Here is a 24,742-nt window from a genome sequence, read left to right on the forward strand (position 1 = left end):
TGGTGCTGGGAAACCAACACCATACTCGAGGGGCACTTTGACCAGGGTAAAGGAAAGTAGGACTGTTGTCTCCCCAGTCCTTAGTAAGTTAGCACTTAGTAAATTGTTGTTGAATGTGTGAATGAATGATTGAATGAACTGATAAATGAATGAATTTGGGGATTCTTGTGCCCTGCTTGTTCTAAGCACAGAATGTTCAGGATCAGCTGAAGTATCTTATAGAACCCCCCACAAACTTCCTGTCTGAGAGAGGAAAGCTAATTATTGTCAATAATTCTGGCTTTTTCTCAATTTGGCTTTGATAGCTCTTGGATCTCCTGTGAGAGAGATGAGTCAGGCTTTCTGGAACATGCCTGTGGCAACACATCCTCCTCCCTTGTTCTAAAGGTGTGATGGGAAATAGATTACTGAGTGGGGAGAGCATCAGTTCCCAGATCACTTCCCACTTCTGATATGAATCTTTCTCTTTAACATCCTTCATATCCCTTCCTGAGTGTCAGCCTTCATTGTTTTTACCTACCTGTCATATAGGGGGCTCAGGACTGTGGGCTCATGCCATGGATTTTTAAAGAACTTCATTCATATCTCACTGATGTTTAGCAGACGATTTCCTCTGTCTTGTACACTGAGAATCTGAGATGTGACCTATCTGCTAGCCAAAGGCTTGGGATTCTGATAAGGAAGGAATTAGGCAGCTAGGTGACACAGTGGATAGAACATTGGACTTGGAATCAGGAAGACATCTTCATGAGGCCTCAGACACTTACTAGCCAAGTTACCCTGGGCAAGTCACTTAAGCCTATTTGCCTTAGTTTCCTCATCTGTAAAATGAGCTGGAGAAGGAAATGGAAAACTACTTCAGAATCTTTGCCAACAAAACTCCAAATGTGGTTAAAAGAGTCAGACAGGATTGAAATGGCTGGATGACAACAAAGGGAAGGAATTGGGGTCCTATAGGTGACCTCTGATATCCCTTCTACCTCTATGAGTTATGATTTTTGTGATAATGAATAACAGCTGGAAAGTACCTAATATGTCAGCATCAAATCCAATCCACTCATTGTAAAGATGGGGAAACTGTGACCTAAAGAGTTTACCTGACGTACCCAAGGTCACATGGGTAGTAAGTGGTCAGAACATCATTCAAGCAGAGGTCCTCTGACCCCAAGTCCAACACACTAGCCTCTTTTCTCCATCAATAAGTGAACATTCATTAAGTACCTACCATGTGCCAAGCACCGTCCTAGGCATTGGGGGACACAGAAAAAAATAAGTTCTTGCCCTCAGGAAGTTTACATTCTACCAGAGAAGAGACCATTTAAGGTAGGGAATGCAGTAGAAGAAGGAAATGCCACCTTCGTAGAACGAAGGCCAAAACCAACAATAATAATGACAATAATAGCTAGCATTTATAAAATATTTTAGAATTTGTAAAGTGATTTATAAATAATATCCCATTTGATCCTACTACTTCATGTCGATTTAGCACTTTAAGGTTTGGGACATTGTTTTACATATGTTAACTCAGGGGGCAGCTAGGTGGCACAGTGATTAAAGAACCGGCCCTGGATTCAGGAAGAACTGATTCAAATATGGCCTCAGACACTTCATACGTACTACCTGTGTGAGCCTGGGCAAGTCACTTAACCTCCATTGCCCACAAAAAAACCAACAACAAACAAACATATCTTAACTCATTTGATCCTGACAACAACCTTATGAGGGAGATGTTATTATTATCCCTGTTTTACAGATGGCGAAACTGAGGCAAGCAGCAGTTAAATTACATGCCCAGGGTAACATCAGTAGTGAGTATCAGCAGACTTGATTACAGTAGAATGAAGACTCCTCAGAGACAGGGACTATTACATTTTAGTCATTGTACAGCCAGTTTTCTCCCCTATAAAATAAGGAGGTTGATTGAAATGGCTTCTAATATCCCTTCTAGTGCTAAAAAAATCTATAATCTTAAGATTTTCTTGGGTAACTTTCTAGCTCCAAGGTTCCAGAGTAGTATAGTGGGCAAGAACATTGGATTGTGAAGTCAGTTTACAGAACTGAAGAGTTTCAGAGTTGGAAAACATGTGAGAGTCCATCCATTCCAACTTATACTTGAGGAAGAATATCCTGTAACAAAGACCAACATCAGTCACCCAGCAATTACCTGGAGATATTTGCTGAGGGAGGACCCATGACTTCCCACGGAACCCCATTCTACTTCTGTATGGCTTTAGGAAAGGATTTTCTCCTCACTTGGAATGGAAATCTGCCTCTCAGGAATGTCTCCTGTTTCTTCTGGTGCTGCTATCTGGGGCCAAGCCAAGCAAACCTAATCCATCTTCCATATAACAACATTTTGAGTATTTCCAGACAGGGATAATTTGTCTCCTCTGCCTTCTCATCTTCAGGTGAAACAACCCCAAGTTCTTTAACTGCTCCTCATGAGACATGGAATCCAGTCTTCTCACTATCCTGGTCACCCTCTTCTGCAAAACCTCTAACTTGTCTATGTTCTTCCTAAAATATGGCACGTCTAACTTCAAATTGTGCTCTGAATGTGGTATGAACAGGGTAGAATTCTTGGATTCTAGGTTTCTCTTAATGTAACCTAGGATAGCATTAGCTTTTTGAGGGCTACCATGTTACACTGTTGACTCATTGATCTTATAGTTCACCACCCCACCCTAACCTCTCAAGATCTCTTCCATAGGACCCAATATTTAGCCACATTTCTACTGTCCTGTCCTTGTGAAGTTGATATTTTGAGACCAAGTATAAAACTGTACATGTATACCCATTAAATTCATCATACTGAATCTAATTTGAGCCTATTCACATCTCTTGGGTCAGATATGGAATGGGTTAGATAGTCTCTAAAGTCCCTTCCAGAATAATGATTTTTGTTATTATGTGATTCTTTGCATCTTGATTCTTTTTCCATATTTTTCCAGTTAGATGTAATTTTTTTAAATCATAAAAGTATTTTATTATTTTCCCGTTACATGTAATGATAGTTTTCAACATTTGTTTTCATAAGATTTTTCGTTCCAAATTTTTCTCCCCCCTCCCTTCTCCCCAAGACAGAAAGCAATCTGATATAGTTTATATATGTACAATCACATTAAACATATTTTTGCATTAGTCATGTTATGAAAGAAGAATCAGAGCAAAAGGGAAAAATTTCAAAACAGAAAAAAACAAAAACAAAAGTAGAAACAGTATGGTTCAATCTGCATTCAGAGTCCACAGTTCTTTTTTCTGGATATGGAGAACATTTTCTATCATGAGTTCTTTGGAATTGTCTTGGATCATTATATTGCTGAAAAGAGCTAAGTCTATCACAGTTTATCTAGATGTATTTTTTTAACATTAAAAAAAGATTTTGAGTTCCAAATTCTCTCCTTCCCTCCCTTCTCTCCCCCATCCCTGAGATGGCAAGCAATTTGTTATAGGTTATACACGTGTAATCAAGAAAACACATTTTCATATTAGTCATGTTGTGAAAGAAAACACAGACCAAGAAAAATAAAAATAAAAAAGTGCTTTGCATCTTGATTCTATCTTTCAACATATTATGTATGCTTTCCAGCTTTGTACTATGTGAAAATTGGACAAACATATTTTTATGTGTTCATCCAAGTTATTTGCAAAAATGTTAAATACCAAAACACCAAGGACACACTCCCTGGGCCACTCCACTAGAAAATTTCTTTCAAGTTTACGCCAATCAATTAATGACTACTCTTTGATACCAGTCATTCAAATAGCTCAAATTCTACATTATTGAACTAACCCATGTCTCTCCAGCTTATTCTAAAGGATCTTATGAAAGACTTTGTCAAATGTTTTGTAGACCTCTGGGTATATTTTGTCTACAGGATTCCCCTAAACTTTTTTTCTCTCCTTTGCACCTCTACTTCTCTCCATGTAGGGAACACTTGGTAAGGAACTTCTCTCTACCAAAGCAGATTTTATAACTCTTTTGTAACTTACATTCTTAGAGAGCTGTTTTTTAGAAAAGGAAATTATGTTAATCTAATATAAACTATTATGAGGCTATGCTGGATTTTGGTGATCACTACTCCCTTTTCTTTTCTTTCTTTCTTTTTTTTTTTTGGTGAGGCAATTGGCATTAAGTGACTTGCCCACGGCCACACAGTTAGTAAGTGTCAAGTGTCTGAGGCCAGATTTGAACTCAGGTCCTCCTGAATCCAGGGCCTGTGCTTTATCCACTGCATCACCTAGCTGCTCCCACTTCTTCCTTTTCTAAATACTTGTAAGTCACTTTTTGGCTAATGTATTCTAGAATTTTGGTCAAGAATGGAACTCAGCTTCACTGGTGTTTAACTTCTTCCTCTTCACTATTTTTGGTTTAATATTTTGCCTTTTTCTAGTCCTGAGGCACCTTTTCCTATTCCTTCTTGTTGGGCAAAATCAAGTCCAAAATAACTGTTCTTGTTTCTTGCACCTTTCGAAGGATGAAATTATCTTTAAGGTAAGTTAGTTAATCAATAAACAAGCAACCCAACCAACTTATCAGCTCTTCTGCTTTTGCAGTGGAAGGAACTTCAGCAGATATCCAGAAAGTTATAGTCTCTATCAATGCAATTTTTCATTTCTCTAGCAGGTTTGGAATCTATTTCCCAAATTCCTCTTCCAATTCCTTTTTTATGTCCAGGTAATCTGAAGTATCTTTCCACAATAATATTGCTGCTGTTTCTCTTATTGACCCTCACGTAAATGCTTTCCTTCTCAGGTTCCTGTATTTCCCTAAGCGAGTACACCTTATAAATGGCTACTCTATCCCTTCCATTTTTATCTATTCCATTGTCTTTTGACTCGTCTTTCTCCTCTCCATCCCATCCTACTCAAAGTTGTAAAAGTGATATTTCTAAAGCATAGGTCTGTCCATGTCATTCCCCTGCTCAAGAAACTTCAGTGGATCCCTACTGTCTGTAGGATACATACAAATTCCCAATAGGCACTAAAAGTTCTATACAACCTGACTTCAAACTATCATTCCAAAGAAATTATACATTACTCTCCTTCATAGGGCTTGCACATCTTCTTCCTGACCTCTGAACCTTTTAGAATCCTGAGTTTTCTGCCATATGAGTTCCTTTCTCATTCCTTCCTCTACCCCAGTGCCATCCCCTGGAAATAACCTTGTATCCATATTGTATATATGTTTCATAGATGTTTGTAATATGTGCTCTCTAGTAGGCTATAGGGGATGTCTTATTCTTGTCTTTGTATGCCTAGCATTAACACACTTTCTGGTACATAATATGTGTTTAACAAATACTTGTTGATTGCATTTGAATAAAGGATACCCTCCCTTAGAGATAGCACAAGCCTGGAGTTGAGAAGACCTGAGTTCAAATCCAGCCTAAGACACTTACTAGCTATGTGTCCCTGGACAAGCCACTTAAGCTTTTACTGACTTAGTTTCCTTAGCTGTGAGACAGGGATAATAATAGCACTGAGCTCCGAGGGTCATTGTAAGAATCAAATGAGATAATATCTATAAACTTAACACAGCACATAGTAGTGGTTGATAAATGCTTATTTTCTTCCTTTCCTTCTTTTCCTTCCTGACTCAGAATCGAGTCATGTGTCTCACTGCAGCAAGGGTCAAAGTTATCTATACCATCAAAGTTTCCAACTCCTGTTAAAACCTCTAGGTCACCGTGCTTGTTAGCTGTACTCAATGCATTTGTATAGAGAGATCTGAGGCCCAGGTTTCCTTGTTGGCTCTGTTCTTATAGATTATCTCCCATAATTCCTCTCTTATGCTGTTTTTCCTTTGTTGTACCTGCATCTCTCTGTGGTATGAGGCTTTAGCAGATTTAGGTGGGTAACTTCCTACTCCCCCTCTTCTCTATTCAGTTTAAATCCCTTTTGATCAGCTTTGCAAGACTCCAGGAAAATATGATTTTCCTGGCCCTTGCTAGCAGCGCCCTATCTCTAGCCAAGAGCCCATCGTCCCTATATTTTAAGCTCTTGTCCAGAAATACAAATCCTTTTCTTAGACACTGTCTTCTCAGCCAGCCAACTGTTTGCTTCCCATTGCTGTTTTTCCCCTTCTTGAACTTCCTGCCTTCGATCAGCATCGTTGATGTAAACACCACTTGTGACCCCAAGGTATTTTTAAAAATTATTTTTGCTTAGGACTTCACCATCCATAGTGATACATCCTAGGTTCCTTTCCACAGATCAGTTGTCCCCACATGGGACAAAAAGAACGGACAGTTGTCATCAGGTTTGACAGGTCCTAGGAGTTTCTCTGGGCTTAGAGTCAGGAAAATCTAAGTTCAAATCCTGTCTCAGAGACCTATTAGCTGTATGATGCTGGGCAACCTCCCTGGACTGTCATTTTATCTTCTGTAAGATGAGGGGGTTGGACTCGGTGGCCCCTAAGGTGACTTTGAATCTTCTTCTCTATATGATCCTAAGATCCTCTGCATCACTGGGGACGCATACTCTGGGAAGAAGCAGCATGATAAAATGAGTAGAATGCTTTAGTTGGAGTCAGAAAGACCTGGGTTTAAATCTTGCATTTATCATCTGTCTGACCAGGGACAAGTCACTTTTACTGTCTGAGGAACATATAAAATAGAGATAACCAAGGTATGGTTATCTCATTTGGAAAATGATGATAACCATCTCTATAATACCTAGCTCTCGGGATTTTTGGGAGTCTTGAAAGAGCCAATGTTACATAACACAATGTACACATTCTAAAGTACTCTAAAAAGGTGTATTTCAGGTATCATTATACCCCTTATTCCCAAGGAGCTACTGTCTTGGGTATGTTTAGCTTGGAAACAGGACAACTCAGGACTAGTGTGTGTGTGTGTGTGTGTGTGTGTGTGTGTGTGTGTGTGTGTGTGAGGACATGAGAACTTGTCTTCAAGTGTGTAAAGGATTGTTCTATGGAATATGGATTTGACTTGTTTTGTTTGGCCCCAGAGGGTAGGGCTGGAAAGCAATGGGCAGAAGTCACAAATTGGCACGCTTAATTTTGATATCAGGAAAAACTTCCAAATAATATTGCCGCTGTTGTTTTGTTGATTAGTCGTGTCTGACTCTGTCCAAAACCATTTGGGTTTTTCTTGGTAAAGATGCTGGAGTGCTTTGTCATTTCCTTCTCCAGCTCATTTTATAGATGATGAAATTGAGGCAAATGGGATTAAGTGAATTGCCCAGGATCACACAGCTAGTATGCCTGAGGCTGGGTTTGAATTAAGGTTCTCTTGATTCTAGGGCCAGCACTCTACTGCACTACCAAGCTGCCCTCCAAATAATGAGGATTGTCCAAAAAGTGGAATGGGTTATTTCAAGAAGTGGGAAATTCTCCCTCTTTGGATGCCTTTAGATAGAGGATGAATGGTCATTTGTCAGGCATATTGTGGGAATTCTTTTTAGGGGAGAGGGAACGTAAGGGACTGGACTAGAAGATGGTAGAGGTCCTTTCCCAGTTTGAAATCCTAGGATTCTGTATCCTCTGAGCTCAAGAGTTGCCTCTTTTTGTATCCCCAGAGCTAAGCAGAGTGCCTGACACATAGTAGGTTCTTAACAAATATTTAGTTACTGATTGTGATACATTAGCAAATACAGCCTATAGGCAGATAACTCTAATTTAGAGTAGACTATAATACAAGGAAAAAGCCATACGTAGACAAGGTGCTTTAGGGAAATTTGAGGAGGCCAAAAACACTTTTAGCTGATGAGGATCAAGAGAGGCTTCAAAAAGAATAAGGCACCTAAGTTAAACCTTGAAAAAAGAGAAGGGCTCTGAAGGTAAAGATAAGGAAGGAATGCATTTCAGGTGTGTGATCTGGTCTGTAAATGCATGAAGGCAGAAAAGACAAGGTTGAGATGAGGGCATGGTCAGTTGGGCTGGAATCTAGATTGTGTGAATAATGATAACAATGATAACAATAGCTAACATGTGTATGTGTATGTGTGTACATATGTGTGTGCACACACACAAACACACTTATACATATATATATACACACACACACACACATATAACTTTAAGGTTTGTAAAGCACTTTCCATATGTCATCTCCTTTGATACTCACAGCAACCCTGAGAGGCAGGTGCTATTGCTATTCCCAATTTTACAAATGAGAAACTTGTCCAAGGTCATATTCTTAGTGTCTAAGTCAGGATTTTGAATTTGGGTCTTCCTGACTCTCAGTCCTGAGCTCCATCTCACTGGAAGAAGAAATATGTGAAGTAAGGCTTGAAAGGTAAGTTGGGACATGATAATGGATGGTCTTTGATGCTGGGTTTGAGTTTTTTACTAGCAGATGGGAAGCAAAAGTAACTTTGGATATGTCCATTAACATTTCTGGTTTTCTGTTTTCTAATCTGTAAGACAGGGGCAAACAATCCCTACCTTTTTGCTTTCATGGTAGGGTTTTACCAGGATGCCAGAAGATTATATTGGGGGAAAGCATTCTGAAAAGTTCACAGAATCCTATGTATAACCCAGCTTCCACCCAGTTCTGAGGTAGTTTTGGTAATGTTGCCTACTGTGAGGTACATGTGACTCCTGATTGGATGAGAGTGATCAGCATGATGCTGTAGGTACCTGCATAAGGGACTTAGCTGAGTCAGTTCTGCTCTTGGGAGTTATAGGCAGAGAAAGGACCCATTGGGAAGTAATGGAGAGAAAAAGACTTTCTTTTAAACAGAAGACTGGAACTTTCCAACCTGCAAATACATTTGGGATCCTGCCTCATCATGTTTCTTACCTCAGAGGCTTGAAATTCTAGACACTGCTAAGAGAGGAATTCTATTAGCTGAGATTCTCTCTCTGTCTCTCTCTGTCTCTGTCTCTCTCTCCTGGTTTAAACTAAGATCTTATCTTGCTTCCAGCTAAGGACTTATTTACTTTAGTGTATTTCCTGGGGATGTTCTAATCTGTAGAACTTCTACTATTTCTGTTTGCTGCTTTGCTTGGATAAATGAGTTTGTGATGGTCTTTGGAGTAACTCATGTTGGGTGGGGATGGGCTAAGTTAAAGAGTACAGCAAGCTAAAGGCTTCCCTTCCTTTAAGTGCAGTCAGGGAATGACTTTTCTTGAACTGAGACTGAAAATTTGACTGAAATCAGACCTGAATTCCTAGACCAGAGATACTTAAGGGGAAACAAATAGGTATTATTCCAATCTGATACTAGTCTTGGAGACTGGAGAACAGTCCCATCCTGGACCTTGCCTACTCCTCCTTAGCTATTGTGCTGATGTATAGGCACAATATTATAGTATATAATAGTATAGTATAGGCACTGCCTTTTTCTTACTCTATGTAAAGGTGAGCCAGACCTCAATTTATATCTTTCCGTGCCATTCTCAAGCCATGTCCATATATTTAGATGACCTAATACTTTTATCTCATATTAATTTCCAGGCTGTTTATGCTAGAAGAAGCCAAATCGTTCAGTCTGACCTCTTCTGCCTCACCCCCATTTTACAGATTCAGTGTAAATATAGATCATAAAGATTCCATGACTCTAGGTATCTGGGCTGAGCCAAGTATTGCATTTTTATGAACACCTCCTTCTCTTATGGGTATCCTCAAGATCTCACCGATGTAGCTGAAAGAGCATTGGGTGTGGAGTTGAATCTTGGTTCTGCCACTTGCTAAATGACAAATCAGCCGGCCTCTCTGAGTTTCTATTGGACCAGATGAGGTCCTTCCCAGTTCTAACTCTATGACCATGTGGCCTAGGGAAGGATTGGTATAGGCTGTTTTTACTGTAGCATGGTTTCTCTTTGCCCTCACTGCTTTCTGGAAACTGAAAAGCCTCTCATGGCTCACATGGATTAAAGGATTATGATCCTTTAGATTTAGGACTATAAGGGACCTGTGAGATTATATAGTCCAACTTTGTCATTTTACTGATGCAGAAACTGAGGTTCAGAGAGGGAAAGGGACTTACCCAAGGCCACACCGCTGTCAATACCTCAATTAAATACAACTCAAATCAATTCAGCAAATACTTAGTAAGTATCTAGTAGGTGTGTGTTGGGGGGGGGCACACCCCAGGATACAGAGACAGAAAAAGAAACACAATAATCCCTGTCTGCAAGTATTTTACATTTTCTTGAGGATATAACATTGATACACTTCTACACAAATATGACTTATTTTATTTATTTATTTATTTATTCATTTGTTTGTTTGTTTGTTTTGTAAAGAATTGTTATTTGAGGTTTTTATGCCTCGGGGAGCACCGGCCTGGGGCTCCACCCACTGGTTGTAGCCAGAGCCCTGTGGTTTGAGGAGCCCCAGGCCGGTGCTCCCTGAGGCATAAAAACCTCAAATAACAATTAATTCTTTATAGTTTATTCATTCATTCATTCCTTTGTTCATTCATTCATTCATTTATTTATTTTTCAGGGGCAATGAGGGTTAAGTGACTTGCCTAGGGTCACACAGCTAGTAAGTGTCAAGTGTCTGAGGCTGGATTTGAACTCAGGTCCTCCTCAATCCAAGGCCAGTGCTTTATCCACTGCACCACCTAGCTGCCCCCACAAGTATGAAATAATTTCAAGAGGGAGAAAGTTTAAGTGGCAGTTAGGATTCGAACCCTTCTCCTTGATCTTCAAATCCAGCATTCCTGGAAGTGTAAATTACCTGTTTCTACACTACTCACATCCCATAACCAGTATATCTGTGCTTATTAAAGTTGACAGCCAAGCTGTTCTTAAACTAAACAATTAATATGCAGAAAGACGCTACAAACATGTAACAAGGGGAAAATTACTGCGTGTGAATGGAGGATGGTTTTGGGAAAAGGTCATTCATTTTTATGATTCTCTTTCATTTGAGCTTGCCAATCCTCCCTTCACCCTCCCAAGGGCCAGTCTGAATCGTCAAGATCTGTGTGATGGGCTTTGTGGCATAATTAAAGCGGTTGCTTAATTAGAAAAGTGATTCTCATGCTAAACAAAGGGAAATCAATAATGGATCTGGGGGAAGGGGGTACTTTGGTTTGATATCAAAAATCGCCGAGATTCTGGGTTCTGACAGCAATCTCATCCAGCTGCAGAAGACCTGGTACTTCTCCCTGGCCTGTGGCTTTGTCAGATGGCATTAGTGAGACACTTACTATGGGAATGCTGGGCTTCTGTGGGAATTCCCATTGCTTCCCAAACTTAAAACCTCCAATTCAGCATTTAAGTCAATCTCAATGGGACTTTCTGAGCCTTTCACTTTTCCCTATACCCAACAAGGCAGAGTCAGTGTGAAAATGAGTCTTTATTCAAAAGATCTATGGGATCTATGGGAAGGGACCTCAGGGAATCATTTCTCCATCCTCCTGCCTTCAACCCTTTAAGCAGGTAGGATATTAAAGAATCAGAGCATTTCATATTTCAAAGGGAACTCAGGATGCTAGTCCAGCCTGTATCAGATCAAGAATGGATTCTATAACGTGGTATCAAACTCAGACAGAAATGGATCCTGGCAGGCTGCATATCAACTCAGAAAACCACAAATTAGCAATAGCTATATCGTATCATATTTGTATTTATTTTGTTGATCATTTCCCAATTACCTTTTCATCTGGCATTTGACACCTTCGATGTGGGCAATGAGCAATCATACAGTCTTTGATGGAAGTCCTCCATTGAAGGGGAATACACAACTTCTCAAAGTATCCTACTCTATTTAAGGACCGATGCCAATCTATCCTCCACTGAGCTGCCTTGGTGATTTTTCTAAAAGCATAGATCTGACCTTGTCACCCACCACCCCCACTCTCCCTACCTCCTTCCCATTAAGGACCTCCAGCGACTTTCTATTACTTTCAGGATCAATTTTACTCTTCCCTGTTTGGCATTCAAAGCCTTTCATAACCGGACTCTTCCTTCTATTTCCAGGCCTCTTTACCTCCCTTCCTTCCATGCTCTCAGTGATCCAGCCACATTGGCCTAATTTGTTGTGAAATCATTTTCCAGTCATATCCGACTCTTAGAAAACCCATTTGGGGTTTTCATGGCAGAGATACTGGAGAGGTTCACCATTTCTTTCTCCAGGTCATTTTACAGATGAGGAGATGGAGGCAAACAGGGTGAAGTGACTAGAGTCAGAAAGACCTGAGTTCAAATTCTGCCTCAGACACTCATTGTTCGATCCTGGACAAGCCACTTAACCACTGCCTGCCTCAGTTTCCCCAGTTATAAAATGGAGATAATAATAGTTCTTCCTTCTTAGGATTATTATGTCTTAAGTGAGATAATATTTGTAAACTGTAAGTGCTAGCTATCAACTATGATAGTGTGACTTCAAGCTCTTTCTGTCCTTCCCAGGTTGTTAATATTCTTTATAAACTTTGATGCCCCAAATAGAAACAAATAATAATAATAATAATAATAATAATAATAGTTAATGTATATAATGCTTGCTATGTATTAGGTACTGGGCTAAGAGCTTTACGAATATCTCATTTGATTCATTCAACAACCCTGCAAGGGAGGGGTTATTATTATCCTCATTTTACAGATGAAAAAGCTGAGGCAAAGAGAGCTGAAGTGACTTATCCAGATTTGAATGCAGGTCTTCTCCACTCCAGGTCTGGCAGCACTTTGTCCTCTGTGCCACAGAGGTGTTCCAGAAAGGGTCTGACCAAAATACAGAGAGACTCTCACCTGCTGTGCCTGTGTGTGAAACAAGTGAAACAAGCTTGCACAAATGCCCTCTTCTCACATAGAGCTCTCAGCTCACCACAGTCCCCCCATCTTTCTTATGCAAGATGCTCTTCTCTCAAGCTTCTTCTTTTTTATTATTATGTTTTTTGACAGGGCAGCTAGGTGATGCCATAGTGCACAGAGTGCTGGCGTAGTGGATAAAGCATGGGCCCTGGATTCAGGAGTACCTGAGTTCAAATCCGGCCTCAGACACTTGACACTTACTAGCTGTGTGACTGTGGGCAAGTCACTTAACCCCCATTGCCCTGCAAAAAAAAAATTAAAAAAAATTAAATAGGCCCTCAGACACTTGCTAGATGTGTCTCTGGATAAGTTACCTAACTGCTCTCTGCCTCAGTTTTCCCAACTGTAAGATAAGGATAATAATAGCACTTACCTCCCAGAATCTTAAAACACTGTACAGATGCTAGTTTGCTGCATGGTGCTGTAGAGTTTCCAGAGCCCTTTACTTACATTATCTTATCCAGTCCAGTAGGCAGTTATTAATTACCTACTGTATTTCAAGGCAGAGTGGTACAACAACAACAAAAAAAACAACACCTGACTTTGGAATCGATGGACCTGGGTTCAAATCCTGCCCCTGTTCCTCACTACCTATGTGACCTTGGGCAAGTCATTTAACCACAGTTATTTTATCTGTAAAATGAAGGGTTGAACTGGATAGCCTCTGGAGTCCCTTCTAGATCTAGGATCCTATTACTTCATCATTTCTTTTCCAGTTCTTAATACCATAATATGTCTGGCAATGAGTACCCCCACCCCTGCCCCAGTTTTGATCCCTCTCCACACTCCACCCCAACCTCTAACCCAATGTCCCCGGGGAAGTCTGTGTGGGCTCTCAGCCTAAATTGCTAGTGGACTTCTTGGGTTGCTGAGATGGGCAGCCTCCTCTTATTTCCTGTTTCGTACATTGTCCCCCATTTAAAGCACTTGAGAAACCTTTAAAAATGAGCTAGCTCAGACTGAGGAAGGGAAGTATTAATTACCCTTCAAACCCCCAGAGATCCAATTCTTTTGCTGCTGCGATGAAGTATTTACAGCCACGGAAACCGCACACCTCGGGTGAAAAAGGAGACAGAATTAATGAGTCTCCTCCTCCACTCTGGAATGTGTGTGTGTGTGTTTTAAATTTTGATCCTGGGGGTAGAATATTTGACTCCTTTCAACACAAATACATTAGCTCATTCATATGATGTTTTCCAAAGACAAACAGTTCTGGGAGTGCCCCTTTTGGCCGATGGAGAGATGGAGGCGCTAGATGGAATGCCCCCATTGCTACCAGGACTATTGATCAGTTGCTTCTGGGCATCTGGCAACAAGCCACACAGAGATCAAGGAGATGAAAGGTCCTCACTCAGTGGTCACCATTTCATTTTAAAAGAATTTCATGTTGTCAGATGGTTGAGGCTCTTGTGAACCTTTCTCTGGTGGGGCATGGGGCATGAGGAGGATCCCACCATGCTCTATTGATTCCTGTCACAGATAAGCTTGGCAGTTTTGAAAAAGCTACACCCACACAGAACATTGAATACAGCTTCTGCAGGCCTTCCCTTTTTTAGCTATTTAAGAGAGTGATGGAAGGACACCTTGGCAAACTGAGACTATTTGGGGAGACTGAGTCAGAAGGAAGGGTTGGGGAGGATGGTAAGAAAGCACCACAGCCACTAGTCAACTCCATTTAATTTGGTTCAACAAACAATTGAACACCTGACCTAGACAAAGTCAGAAGAGACATAGGTTTAAATCTTGGCCCTGCTATTTATTACTTGGATGACCTTTAGGCAATATATTTCAGTTTTCTAGATCTCAGTTTATTCATCTGTGAAATAATATTATGTGGGAATTGCATGAGGTACCCAGGAATATCATCCTATCCATCCTATTCCATAATAATAATAAACATTTACATAGTGCTTCCCACTCTAAAATATATGATAATATGATACCTTTAAGTATTTTGCAAACCTTAAAGCTCAATATAAATTCCATCTGTTAACATCTCATTCTTCTCATCTCTTTTGATTGGGTTTGACTGGGTTGCACAGTGGTTGGAGCACCAGCCTGGAGTCAGGAAGACTTGAGTTCAAATCTGGCTTCAGACACTAGCTTTGTGATCCTGGGCAGGTCACTTAACCCTTTTGTCTCAGTTTCCTCATTTGTATAATGAGCTGGAGAAGGAATGGTAAACCACCCCAGTATCTCCACCAAGAAAACCCCAGTGGGGTTAAGAGTCAGATGTGACTGAAACTTCTGAATAACAAGATAGAAATGCTCCTAGGACAAGTTGCTAATCTAATTCTATTTTTTTTGTTTACTGTCTTATGGTCCAATACATAGATGGAGAGAATAAGTGCTTTCTTAGTTGAGTAAAAGTACTAAAGGTGCAAACTTGTGCTCTGGAGGCTGACAGTTTCCTTGGGATAGTAGATAGGATGATGGGACTGGGTACCTCATCCAATTCCAACAAGATGCTCATCTCCTTTGCTATAATTCTACACAAATGAAAACAACCCCAACAACAATTGAATATACTCACGTCTGTAAGGAGCTTACAGTCTAACGGACTGGAGGCTACTAAATGCATGCAAATTAGTGGGCTATAATATAGGATGTGATAGGTCCAAAGACAAGGTTCTCTAGGAAAATTTAAGGAGGGAGTTTCACCTTTCAGCTTTGACAGAAGTGTGGAGGAGCAAGGAGTTTGGGCTCTGGAGATGAGGTTGGTGGTTGTTGTCCTTCACTCTTGAAGAAGACAAAAATGGCATCACTATGATGGGTTCAAGGTATAGTATGTCAGCCTGTGACTGATCAGACCAATGCAAGTTCAGAAGGTTCTACCACAGGTCTGGCATAGATAGTCCACATGAATATTTGGAGTGAAGATGTCTCTATATTTGCACATCTCATATCTTTTTTGAGCTACTTCAATTCTGCTTTGCTCATGGAGCGCAACACCTTTGATGCAGGCACACGATGCAGGGCAGTCCTTTGTTAACATCTCCCATGTCACATGGAATTGGGGATGGGGGTGATGGCTTCATGGAAGAGGTGGTGACTGAACTGAGCTATGAAGGAAGAGAAGGATGTTGACAAGTAGAAATGGGAAAGGGAGTTCACCCCAAGAATGGGAAATAACCTGGAGAATGTGCAGAGCTAGGAGAGAATAGGACAAGCAAGCAAGCTGCTAGTAGTTTATCTTATGATAGCTATTAATGTTATTACTAATTAATTATAATTAATAAATAATAAATGTTGTAATTAATCATTAATGTGATTCATAATCTTTGATGAATTTGCATTTTATCCTATAGCCAATAGGGAGCCATTGATGACATTTGAGTATGGGAATAAATGGTCAGATGTACATTAAGGAAATTATTTGGGCAGCTATTTGAGGCATTGATTCGAGAGCTTAGAGACTGGAGGCAAAGGGACCAGTTCAAGTAAGCTAGTCCTTTGCTTAAGAGACAACATAGTATTAGACATGAATATGGAAAGTGTTCACTAAATACTATCTTAGACCTGGGTTCAGACACCTGAGTTAGCTGGACCATGTAGTCCTCCAAAGGTCCCAGAAAGTCTCCTCTCTGGGACAGAAGAGACAACACTGATCTTATTTTTAATTTAATTTTGTTTTTAAGAGCAAAAAAAAAAGAGAGAAAAAACTCAAACCTGTCCCCTGTGTGACTAAGGGGAGTCCAGAGAATGCCAACTTGGGATCCATTTTCTAAACTGCATTTTGCAGATTTGGAGCTTTATTGCAGGCACGTGGGAAGCCATTTCAAATGGATAATTTCCTGTAATTAATTCCGTTTGGCAGTAGGAGAGTGCCCTGGGAGCTGCTGCAGCAGGTTCTGCACAGACAGCCCTTATTGTTCAAGGGAAAAGGCCTAGGCTAAGTGAAGGGAGGGAGTGGCGCAAAGAGTAGCTTTGATAAACAGGGAGGGAGCCAGGCCTAGGTCAGAGTGGTCAGTCCACAGGCAAAGGTCAGGTCAGCCCCATAGGATACTGCTTTCCTCAGAACAGAAGCCATCCACTATTCTATCCCCACATCTTCCATCTGTCATGCCTACTATTATCCTTCCCAGCCTTGTTTTAACCTCTCTTCTAGGCATTCTCACTTCCCCTGCAAGCACCAAGCTGACAAAGAACAGAGCATAGAACAAGTTTACTGAATATAACAAAGGATAAAGAAAGGACTCATGCAAACCTACAGACAATCAGGAAACCCTTTTTCTCTTGTGGCCTTATCACTCCCAGGTATTTATATAGTCACTCAATGACAGATTGCTACCTTGGGTTTATGAACCCATCAAGAGTAGAACAAACTCAAGATCAGTGGTGAGGAGTCACAAAACCCACTCCTTTGGTGAGCCCATCCCCAGTGTCTCTCAGTCCTCCAGGTGCCTGTATAGTCATTCTAGATATATAGCACCATCCCCTACCCTGTCCCCAGAAGAAAGAACTCAGTGCTTCTAATGTCAACTACCCCTCACGCAGATCTGTAGAGAGTGAATGATTCCCAGAACCAGGAAAGGACAGGTTCAGAGTCTATTCCTCCTTGTCTAGGCTATGAATAATTTATCTTTGTTTTGGTTCCTTCCTCACATTCTTGAGTTTAGGTCTCCCCACTGTGCTGACCTTTCTTTCCTTCTTTGGTGTTCCATTGCCCTGTTCCTTCTGTCTCTAGCTCTTCCAGGTTCCGCAGGCCCACATGTCATCTTGCCCTTTTTTTCTAGACTGTATGCTGGGTGAGGGCATCTACTGTTCATCTCTTTACACCCCTCGCTCCAAGCAGGGTGCCTAGCGCAGCGCCTGGCTTATCATAGGTGGAAAAAAATGTTGTTGGAGGAAAGGCAGTGAGCTCTCGAACTCATAACATGATTGCTCCAAAAAACCTCCAAATAATGCCATAGGACAATTCCTGGAGCAGCACAGTCCACAGAAGAACGTGCTGAGATCATTTTCCAACCAAAGATGGCTTGGAAGGTCAGAAGGAGGGGGATGCTGTGCTGAGGCAGAAGTGGAGCCCAGCCCTATAGTCACCCTGACACAGATCCAGTCCCAGGAAGGCCTCCCCAGAGAAAGAGACCCCAAGAGCCTCTGAATCAGCTGCAGCACTTGCATTGTCTGAAACTAGCTCACAATCTGGTGAGAGGGCTGAGCCCTTGGCAAGGGGCAGATTACAGGGCTCACTGCTGGTGCTGAGGTGGAACTTGGGTTTTTCACCCCTGCTGGGAACCAGAAGGTAGGCTTGAGTAGCAGTGGCCCTGCTCCTTGGAGCTAACAACCACTGCACACAAAATTTTGCTATCTGGTTAATTAACAAGTTGGCCTTGGGTTATCTAGGGACAAAAGAACAGGCCAGGTGAGTGAAGAACCTGCCCCTCCTTAAATCATACCACCTGGGACCCCCTGAAACTTGGGATAGTGCAGCTTGGAAACAGTACCCCACTTTAAGGAGCTAAAAGTCAAGTAAAAGAAAGGCAAGATGAGTAGGTAGAGAAAGGTGAGGACCATAGAAAGTTTCTTTAGTGACAAGGAAGATCGAGGTGCACCTTCAGAAGAGGACAGCAACATCAGGGCCCCTATATCTAAAGCTTCCAAGAAAAATAGACTGTATGCTGTTTGTTCTCCCCCAATCTTTTGATCACCTTGTAGCCTTGAGGCTCCATCCATTCTGCTCCCAATGCATTCATTTCTGCTACCTCCTCACTCCTGGAGCCATTTTTAAAATTTTAATTTTTTTATAAGTTTTTTGTGAGGCAACTGTGGTTAAGTAGTTTGCCCAGGGTCACACAGCTAGTAAGTGTCAATTGCCTGAGGCTGTATTTGAACTCAAGTCCTCCTGATGCCAGGGCTGATGTTCTATCCACTGTGCCACCTAGCTGCTTCACCTGCTGCCATTTTTAAAACGAAATGTTATAGTTCTTTTGTAATGATGTGGTACAGGTTAATATGTCTCCATGATAGTTAGTACATTTCCAGCTGTTTGGTTCTTTGGATCTACATACCCACTTACGTGACACTCAGAAGAACCACCCCTTAGTCTGCTGCCAAGACTTTCTGACTTCCTCTTCTAAGCAACGGTCCCCATCTTTTCTCTTAGTCAAGTTAGAATGACCAAATTCCATGCATGTATTCCTTCATTCATTATTCAAAACCTAGTTCTCTACCCACATGTGCCCCTAGTTAACACTTCCTTATGAATCTTTTTGAGTAAGTTAAAAAATACATATACATGTGTATATCATATATACATATGTTTATTTGTGTGTATGGGCATCTAGGTGGCATAGTGGATAGATCATTGTGCTTGGAATCAGGAAGACTCATCCTCATGTGTTCAAATCTGACCTCAGATACTTTCTAGCTGTGTGACTCTGGGCAGGTCACTTAACCTTGTTTTCTTTGTTCCCTTATCTGTAAAATGACCTGGAGAAGGAAATGGCAAACCGCTCCAGTATCTTTGTCAAGAAAACCCCAAATGGGGTCATGAAGAGTCAGACATGACAGAAACAACAATATGTGTGTACACATACACACATGCACATAAACACACACACACTTTTTCCTCCCCAATCTACTAACTAGGGCCACATCGTACAAATTATCCTTTGACTCTGAAATCCTTGAGAAAGTACCAGAAACAAACAAACAAAAAAACATGAAAAGGCAAGAACTGGTATTTCCCACTTGCCAGAGTACCCCAACAACAAAGTCTCATTTCCCTGATAATATAACTGATATTTTGTAGTGTTTGGATATTCATACTTCATATGAGTCTTGCAATAACCCCATGAGATAGGCACTATAACACTATTTCCCCATGTTACAGATGAGGAAACTGAGGCTTTGAGAGATTAAGCTAGGGTCTGATGGGAGTTTTCTTAAATTCAGAAGAGACTGCATGGATTAGTAGACAGAGCAGTAGCTGTGGAATTAGAGGACCCGAATTCAAATCTTGCCTTAGATACTTCTTGGTTGAATAATGCTGGGCTAAACAGATGAGGTAACTGAGGTTTAGAGAAGTTAGGGGATTTAGCAGGTGACTGATCTATTTAACTTCTCTGAACCTCAGTTTCCTGATCTATATAAAATGGAGATAATAGCACCTTCCTCCATGGTTATTGTGAGACTCAAGTGAGATGTTATATATGACAAGAGATTATGCAAAGTGTTTTGCAGATCTTAATCAACTATATAATTGTGACAATATTATTATTATTAGCTACTCTACTACACTAATTCCATTTCCCATTTCCAATTCCATTTCACTTCACTTTGAGATCATAAATTTATCTAGCTCAAAGGGACTTTAGAGACCTCAGGGCATCTGGCCCAATCCCCACATTATATAGATGAGGGGAGTGAAGCCTAGCAAGGAGAGTGAATAGATTTATCATTGAGAACTGGAAGGGTCCCTAAGGGTCATCTAGTTCTCCCACCTCATTTTATAAATGAGAAAACTGACTTGACTAAGGTCACATAGGAAGTAAGCAGGAGATTCAGTATTTGAACTCCAGTCCTCAGGCTAGGGCTAGGTGGAAGAGTGAATTAGAGCTGTGGGCTTGGAATCAGGAAGACTCCTTGAGTTCAAATCCAGCCTCAGGCACTTACTAGCTGTGGGACCCTGGGCAAGTCACTTCACCCTGTTTGCCTCAGTTTCCTCATCTGTAAAATGATCCAGAGAAGGAAATGGCAAACCACTCCAGGATTTCGGCCAAGATGACCCCAAATTGGCTCTCAAAGAGTCAGATAGAAATGACTAAACAACAATCTCAGAGTCTACTTTGGTTCTCTTTACCAGACCATGTGCCCCCAGATGCATTGCCTGAGGACACCAGGCTGGTGAGTAGAAAATCTGAAATTAGGACCCAATTTGTTATTATTTGTTAATAAGATGTGGGTTGGAAGAAAAGAAAATCAATTTTTGTTCATCAAAGAAATTAATTGAAAAAATTGAACGGAGGTCTTCTGACACTAAGCTCATTATTCTTTACACTCTACTATGCTTACTCTTTTGCATAATGGAGTTAATCAGGTATGATCTAGATACCTAACTGTGTCCTAGAATTTTCCTTCAAACAAGATCATGGGCACAATTGTTCTTTGTAAAGTATAAACACATGAATTGGTATCATTAGGATCATAGATGAAGAATTGGTAGGAACTTCAGCAACTATCCAGTCCAAGTTGCTCATTTTACAGATGAGCAAACTGAGGCCCGGGGAGATTGTTCGTTTGCCCAAGGGGACACAGGTAATAAGCCTCAGAGGCAAGATTTGAACTCAGCTGCTCTGGCTGCAGAGCCAATGTTCTATTTACATAACCTCATTCACCCTCTTCGTTGAAAAGTGATCTGTGAGATTAGGAAACTTGGACATGATCCCTATGTTGTGAGTGGCCCCTAGGACTGTGGTTTTGTTATCACTCAATCTCTCCTGAGCTTTGGGCTCCTGCCCAGGACACACTGCCAACTAGAGCTCATCTTTCTCCTAGTTTCCATCTCCTGGGTCTGGTTTCCAACTGTCTAAACCAATGGAGGGAACTTTACAGAATCTGCCTCCCACTCCCTCCCAGAGCTCAGAAGCCATGCTTGGTTAAACTTTATTAAAGTGCTTATGAACCTGCTTAATAAGGTACTTTATTTGAGTTTCATCTCCCTTAAGGAACCCCAGGGAGGCTTTCAAGCAGGAGATAATTATGGGAAATTAGTAAGCGATTCAGACCTGTGTAGTGAGGAGGTAAGACTAGCGGTCATTTCCACTGCGTGGCAACCTTGCGTACCTGATTCATGACTCTTCGTAAAGTAATTTTATCATAAGAGCCCTGTGAGGTAGGTGGAATGAGTATTATTACCTCCATTTTACAGAAGAGGAAATCAAGGCTCTGAAAAAATAAGTGACCTATAGATTGGGTGTCAGAGGACTTGATTTCAAATCCTCTTTTGCCACTTAACAACACATGTGATTTGGGGCAAGTCACTTCTCTTTGGCCTCAATTTCTCAACTGTAAAATAAGGGGATAGGATTACATAGACTCTTGGGGGGGCGGGTAGCTAGGTGGTGCAGTAGATAAAGCACCAATCCTGGATTCAGGAGGACCTGAGTTCAAATCTGGCCCCAGACACTTGACACTTACTAGCTGTGTGACTCTGGGCAAGTCACTTAACCCTCATAGTCCCATCAAAAAAAAAAAAAAAGATAGATTCTAAGGTCGTTTCCAGCTCTGCATCTAGGACCCATTAATCTTGACTTTCCCAGGCTTACACAGACAGCCAGTATCTAAGTCAGGGTTCTAGATCTCTCAACTCCAGATTCAATATTCTTAGTATTATGCTACATGACAAGTCACATAGATAGAAATCTTTTAATATTTTGTTGCATCCATAATTGTATCAGTATCAAGGCATCCATCCATGGTGCTGTTCTGTTCTTTCCATTTTGCAAACACATATACATGGGCATATAAATGCATGCATATATGTACATATACAGATGAATGAGTACATGTATATATAATATATACCTCTATATGTACATTACATACATGTATATGCATGTGTATAGTGTAGTATTGTCATATATACATGTATGTGTGCATGTATGTATGTGTATATTCAAAGTTCTCCTGGGTCTATTAATATCTTTGGAGGGGGAGTAGGGCAATGAGGGTTAAGTGACTTGCCCAGGGTCACACAGCTAGTAAGTGTCAAGTGTCTGAGACTGGATTTGAACTCAGGTCCTCCTGAATCCAGGGACAGTGTTTTTTCTACTATGCCACCTAGCTGCCCCCCCTCCCCTTAATATATTAATGGAAGGTAAGGGCTGGTCACCTTTTGCTTCTTGCCGCAGGATTAAACAATGTTTTCTGGTGGCACTTGTCTATGAAAATGCCTTCTCTACCACTTATTGTGTACCAGCAGAGCTATAACTAACATAGGGTGGATGGAGCTTTACCCTAGGGCAATGGCATGAGAGGGCATGCTTTCTCCCTTCAGCAATCACTGTCCCTCCCAACTTCTTCTAGACCTTAACCACTACCCAGATAATCATCCCTGGGCTTTCCCTTCCAAACTCCACAAGGGCTCAGGTGAAAGGGCTCACCAAGTCATACTCTTCTATTTGTCACTCACTAAACTCTTTTTGCCCCAGGCAGAAACATTTCTACATATGGGTTTTGGAGCAAATCATATGCCTTGGGAACAAATTGCAACCAGCTTGTGCTTCCTAGGCATCTTGTCATTATCTTCGGTAATTTGGCATTTTAGTTCTTTTGGAATTGTATTATATTAGGACTTGCTGTTATTTAACATTACTGGGCATATTGGTATTTAAAAAGTGGGTTATTGTTGCAGTGAACATAATTGAGATTGAAGATAAAATTCTCTTTTTGGCATTCAAAGTCCTTTATAATCTGCCCTTCCTCACACCTTTTCAGTCTTCTTATACCTTTTTGCCATGCTGCACCACTCCCCACCCTCCATACACTTCAGTCCAATAACACTGATCACCTTTCCCTAATCTGTGCATTTTTACTGTTTGTCACAGGCCTAAAATTCTATACTTACTCATCTCCATCTCTTGGCTTCCCTGATTTTTTTCAGGTCTAAAATTCCATCTTCTGCAAGAAGTCTTTCTCAATTCCCCTTAATACTAGTGCCTTCTACCCTTTTTTGATTATCCCCAATTTATTGTGTATATAGCTTGTTTGTACATAGTTGTTTACATGTTGTCTCCATACTAGAAAATGAGCTCCTTGAGGACAGTGACAGTGTTTTCTCTTTCTTTGTATCCTCATTGCTTAGCACTGAGGCATCCTTTGTACCTGACATGTGGTAGGGGTTTAATAATTCCTTATTGGATGGTTGACTGAAAGTACTGTCCACTTTCCCTAATGTGATCAACCCAATCTTCTCTTTTTCCCTCTTTTATTTTGGGCCCAGATCCTTTCCCATAGAACTAGTATTAGTGGACTAACTTGATGAGCCACCCATTCAGCTATATATAGTTTGGACAACATAACTCATCCACTTTGTTTTATTAGTGTGGATGGTTATGTTGATGTCTCTTGTTGCCATGGATTTGACTGAGTTTTATAGTGTTGTAGAGTTTGGTGGGAATTAGAGAAATTCCATTCTCAAACAGGAGAAAATCTTTCTTTTGTTTGGAAATTACATCATATGTGACACTGTCAAACATATTTAACAAATATACCCCACCCAGTTTAACATTTCACTTGATGTAACATAGCTTTCATTTGAATAGTCACCCCTTATTTTAAATAAGCTCCATATATAAACATCATTGGGAATCACAGACTCTCAGAGGTCATCTAGTCCCCAATAGCCTTTAAAATAGCAAGTGATCTTTCAGCAAAGTTGTAATGAATAATTTTGACACCTGAAGCAAACTTCACAAAATATGCCTTTGAATAAGCTTTTTCAAACAAACTCAGTTAAGGGAGAAGAGATCCTAGGATACAAGACACCAGGGAAGGACCTAGGGACCCCAGAACACAAAATTCTGGAGTGGGGATAGGGACCGTAAGACACCAGCCTCTATAGGAGGAGATAATATAACACTATAGGTCATCCCTTGGGATGATTTCACCCAGGAAGAGAGAGCAGAGTAAAGATGGCCCAAGGCAAAACTCACTTGGGGACACACATCTTAGGGATGGTGGGGAGGGAAAATGGAAGCATGGCATTTAGCAACTTCCTATTTTCAGCGATTATACTTGCTAACTAGGTGCAAAGCTCAATTATTCCTTAGCTGCTGAGGGATAGAGTAAATGCTATCTACATCCTCTAAGTGTTGGTGCCCTGCATAAGGTTCTGGTCATCCTGTCCTAGTTCCAGTGCTGTCATTTAGCCTCTGCTCAAAGGTGTCCAGTGATAGGGAAATCATTGCCTCCTGGGACCACCCACCTGACTTTTGGACAGCTCTAATTGTCAGTGATGCTTCTGCCAAGCCTAAATCTAACTCTCTAAATATTCCACTGTGTGCT

The 24,742-nt window shown here is 40.9% G+C and overlaps 1 protein-coding gene across 2 annotated transcripts in view; it reads right to left on the minus strand.

Annotated features, from left to right (window-relative positions):
* GALNT9 (polypeptide N-acetylgalactosaminyltransferase 9) overlaps positions 1–24,742 on the minus strand; it is a 307,798-nt gene that overhangs the window by 191,707 nt on the left and 91,349 nt on the right. The window contains exon 1 of one of the 2 annotated variants that reach the window (XM_043977029.1): positions 15,395–15,510. The exons of the other annotated variant lie outside the window; for it this stretch is intronic. Coding sequence (XP_043832964.1) covers positions 15,395–15,495 — 101 coding nt within the window. The 5' untranslated portion in view covers positions 15,496–15,510. Of the gene's footprint in view, positions 1–15,394; positions 15,511–24,742 lie in introns of those variants that run through there. 2 annotated transcript variants of the gene reach the window in all.

This window comes from Dromiciops gliroides, chromosome 1, assembly GCF_019393635.1.
Source record: "Dromiciops gliroides isolate mDroGli1 chromosome 1, mDroGli1.pri, whole genome shotgun sequence".
NCBI classification, from domain to species: Eukaryota; Metazoa; Chordata; class Mammalia; order Microbiotheria; family Microbiotheriidae; genus Dromiciops; species Dromiciops gliroides.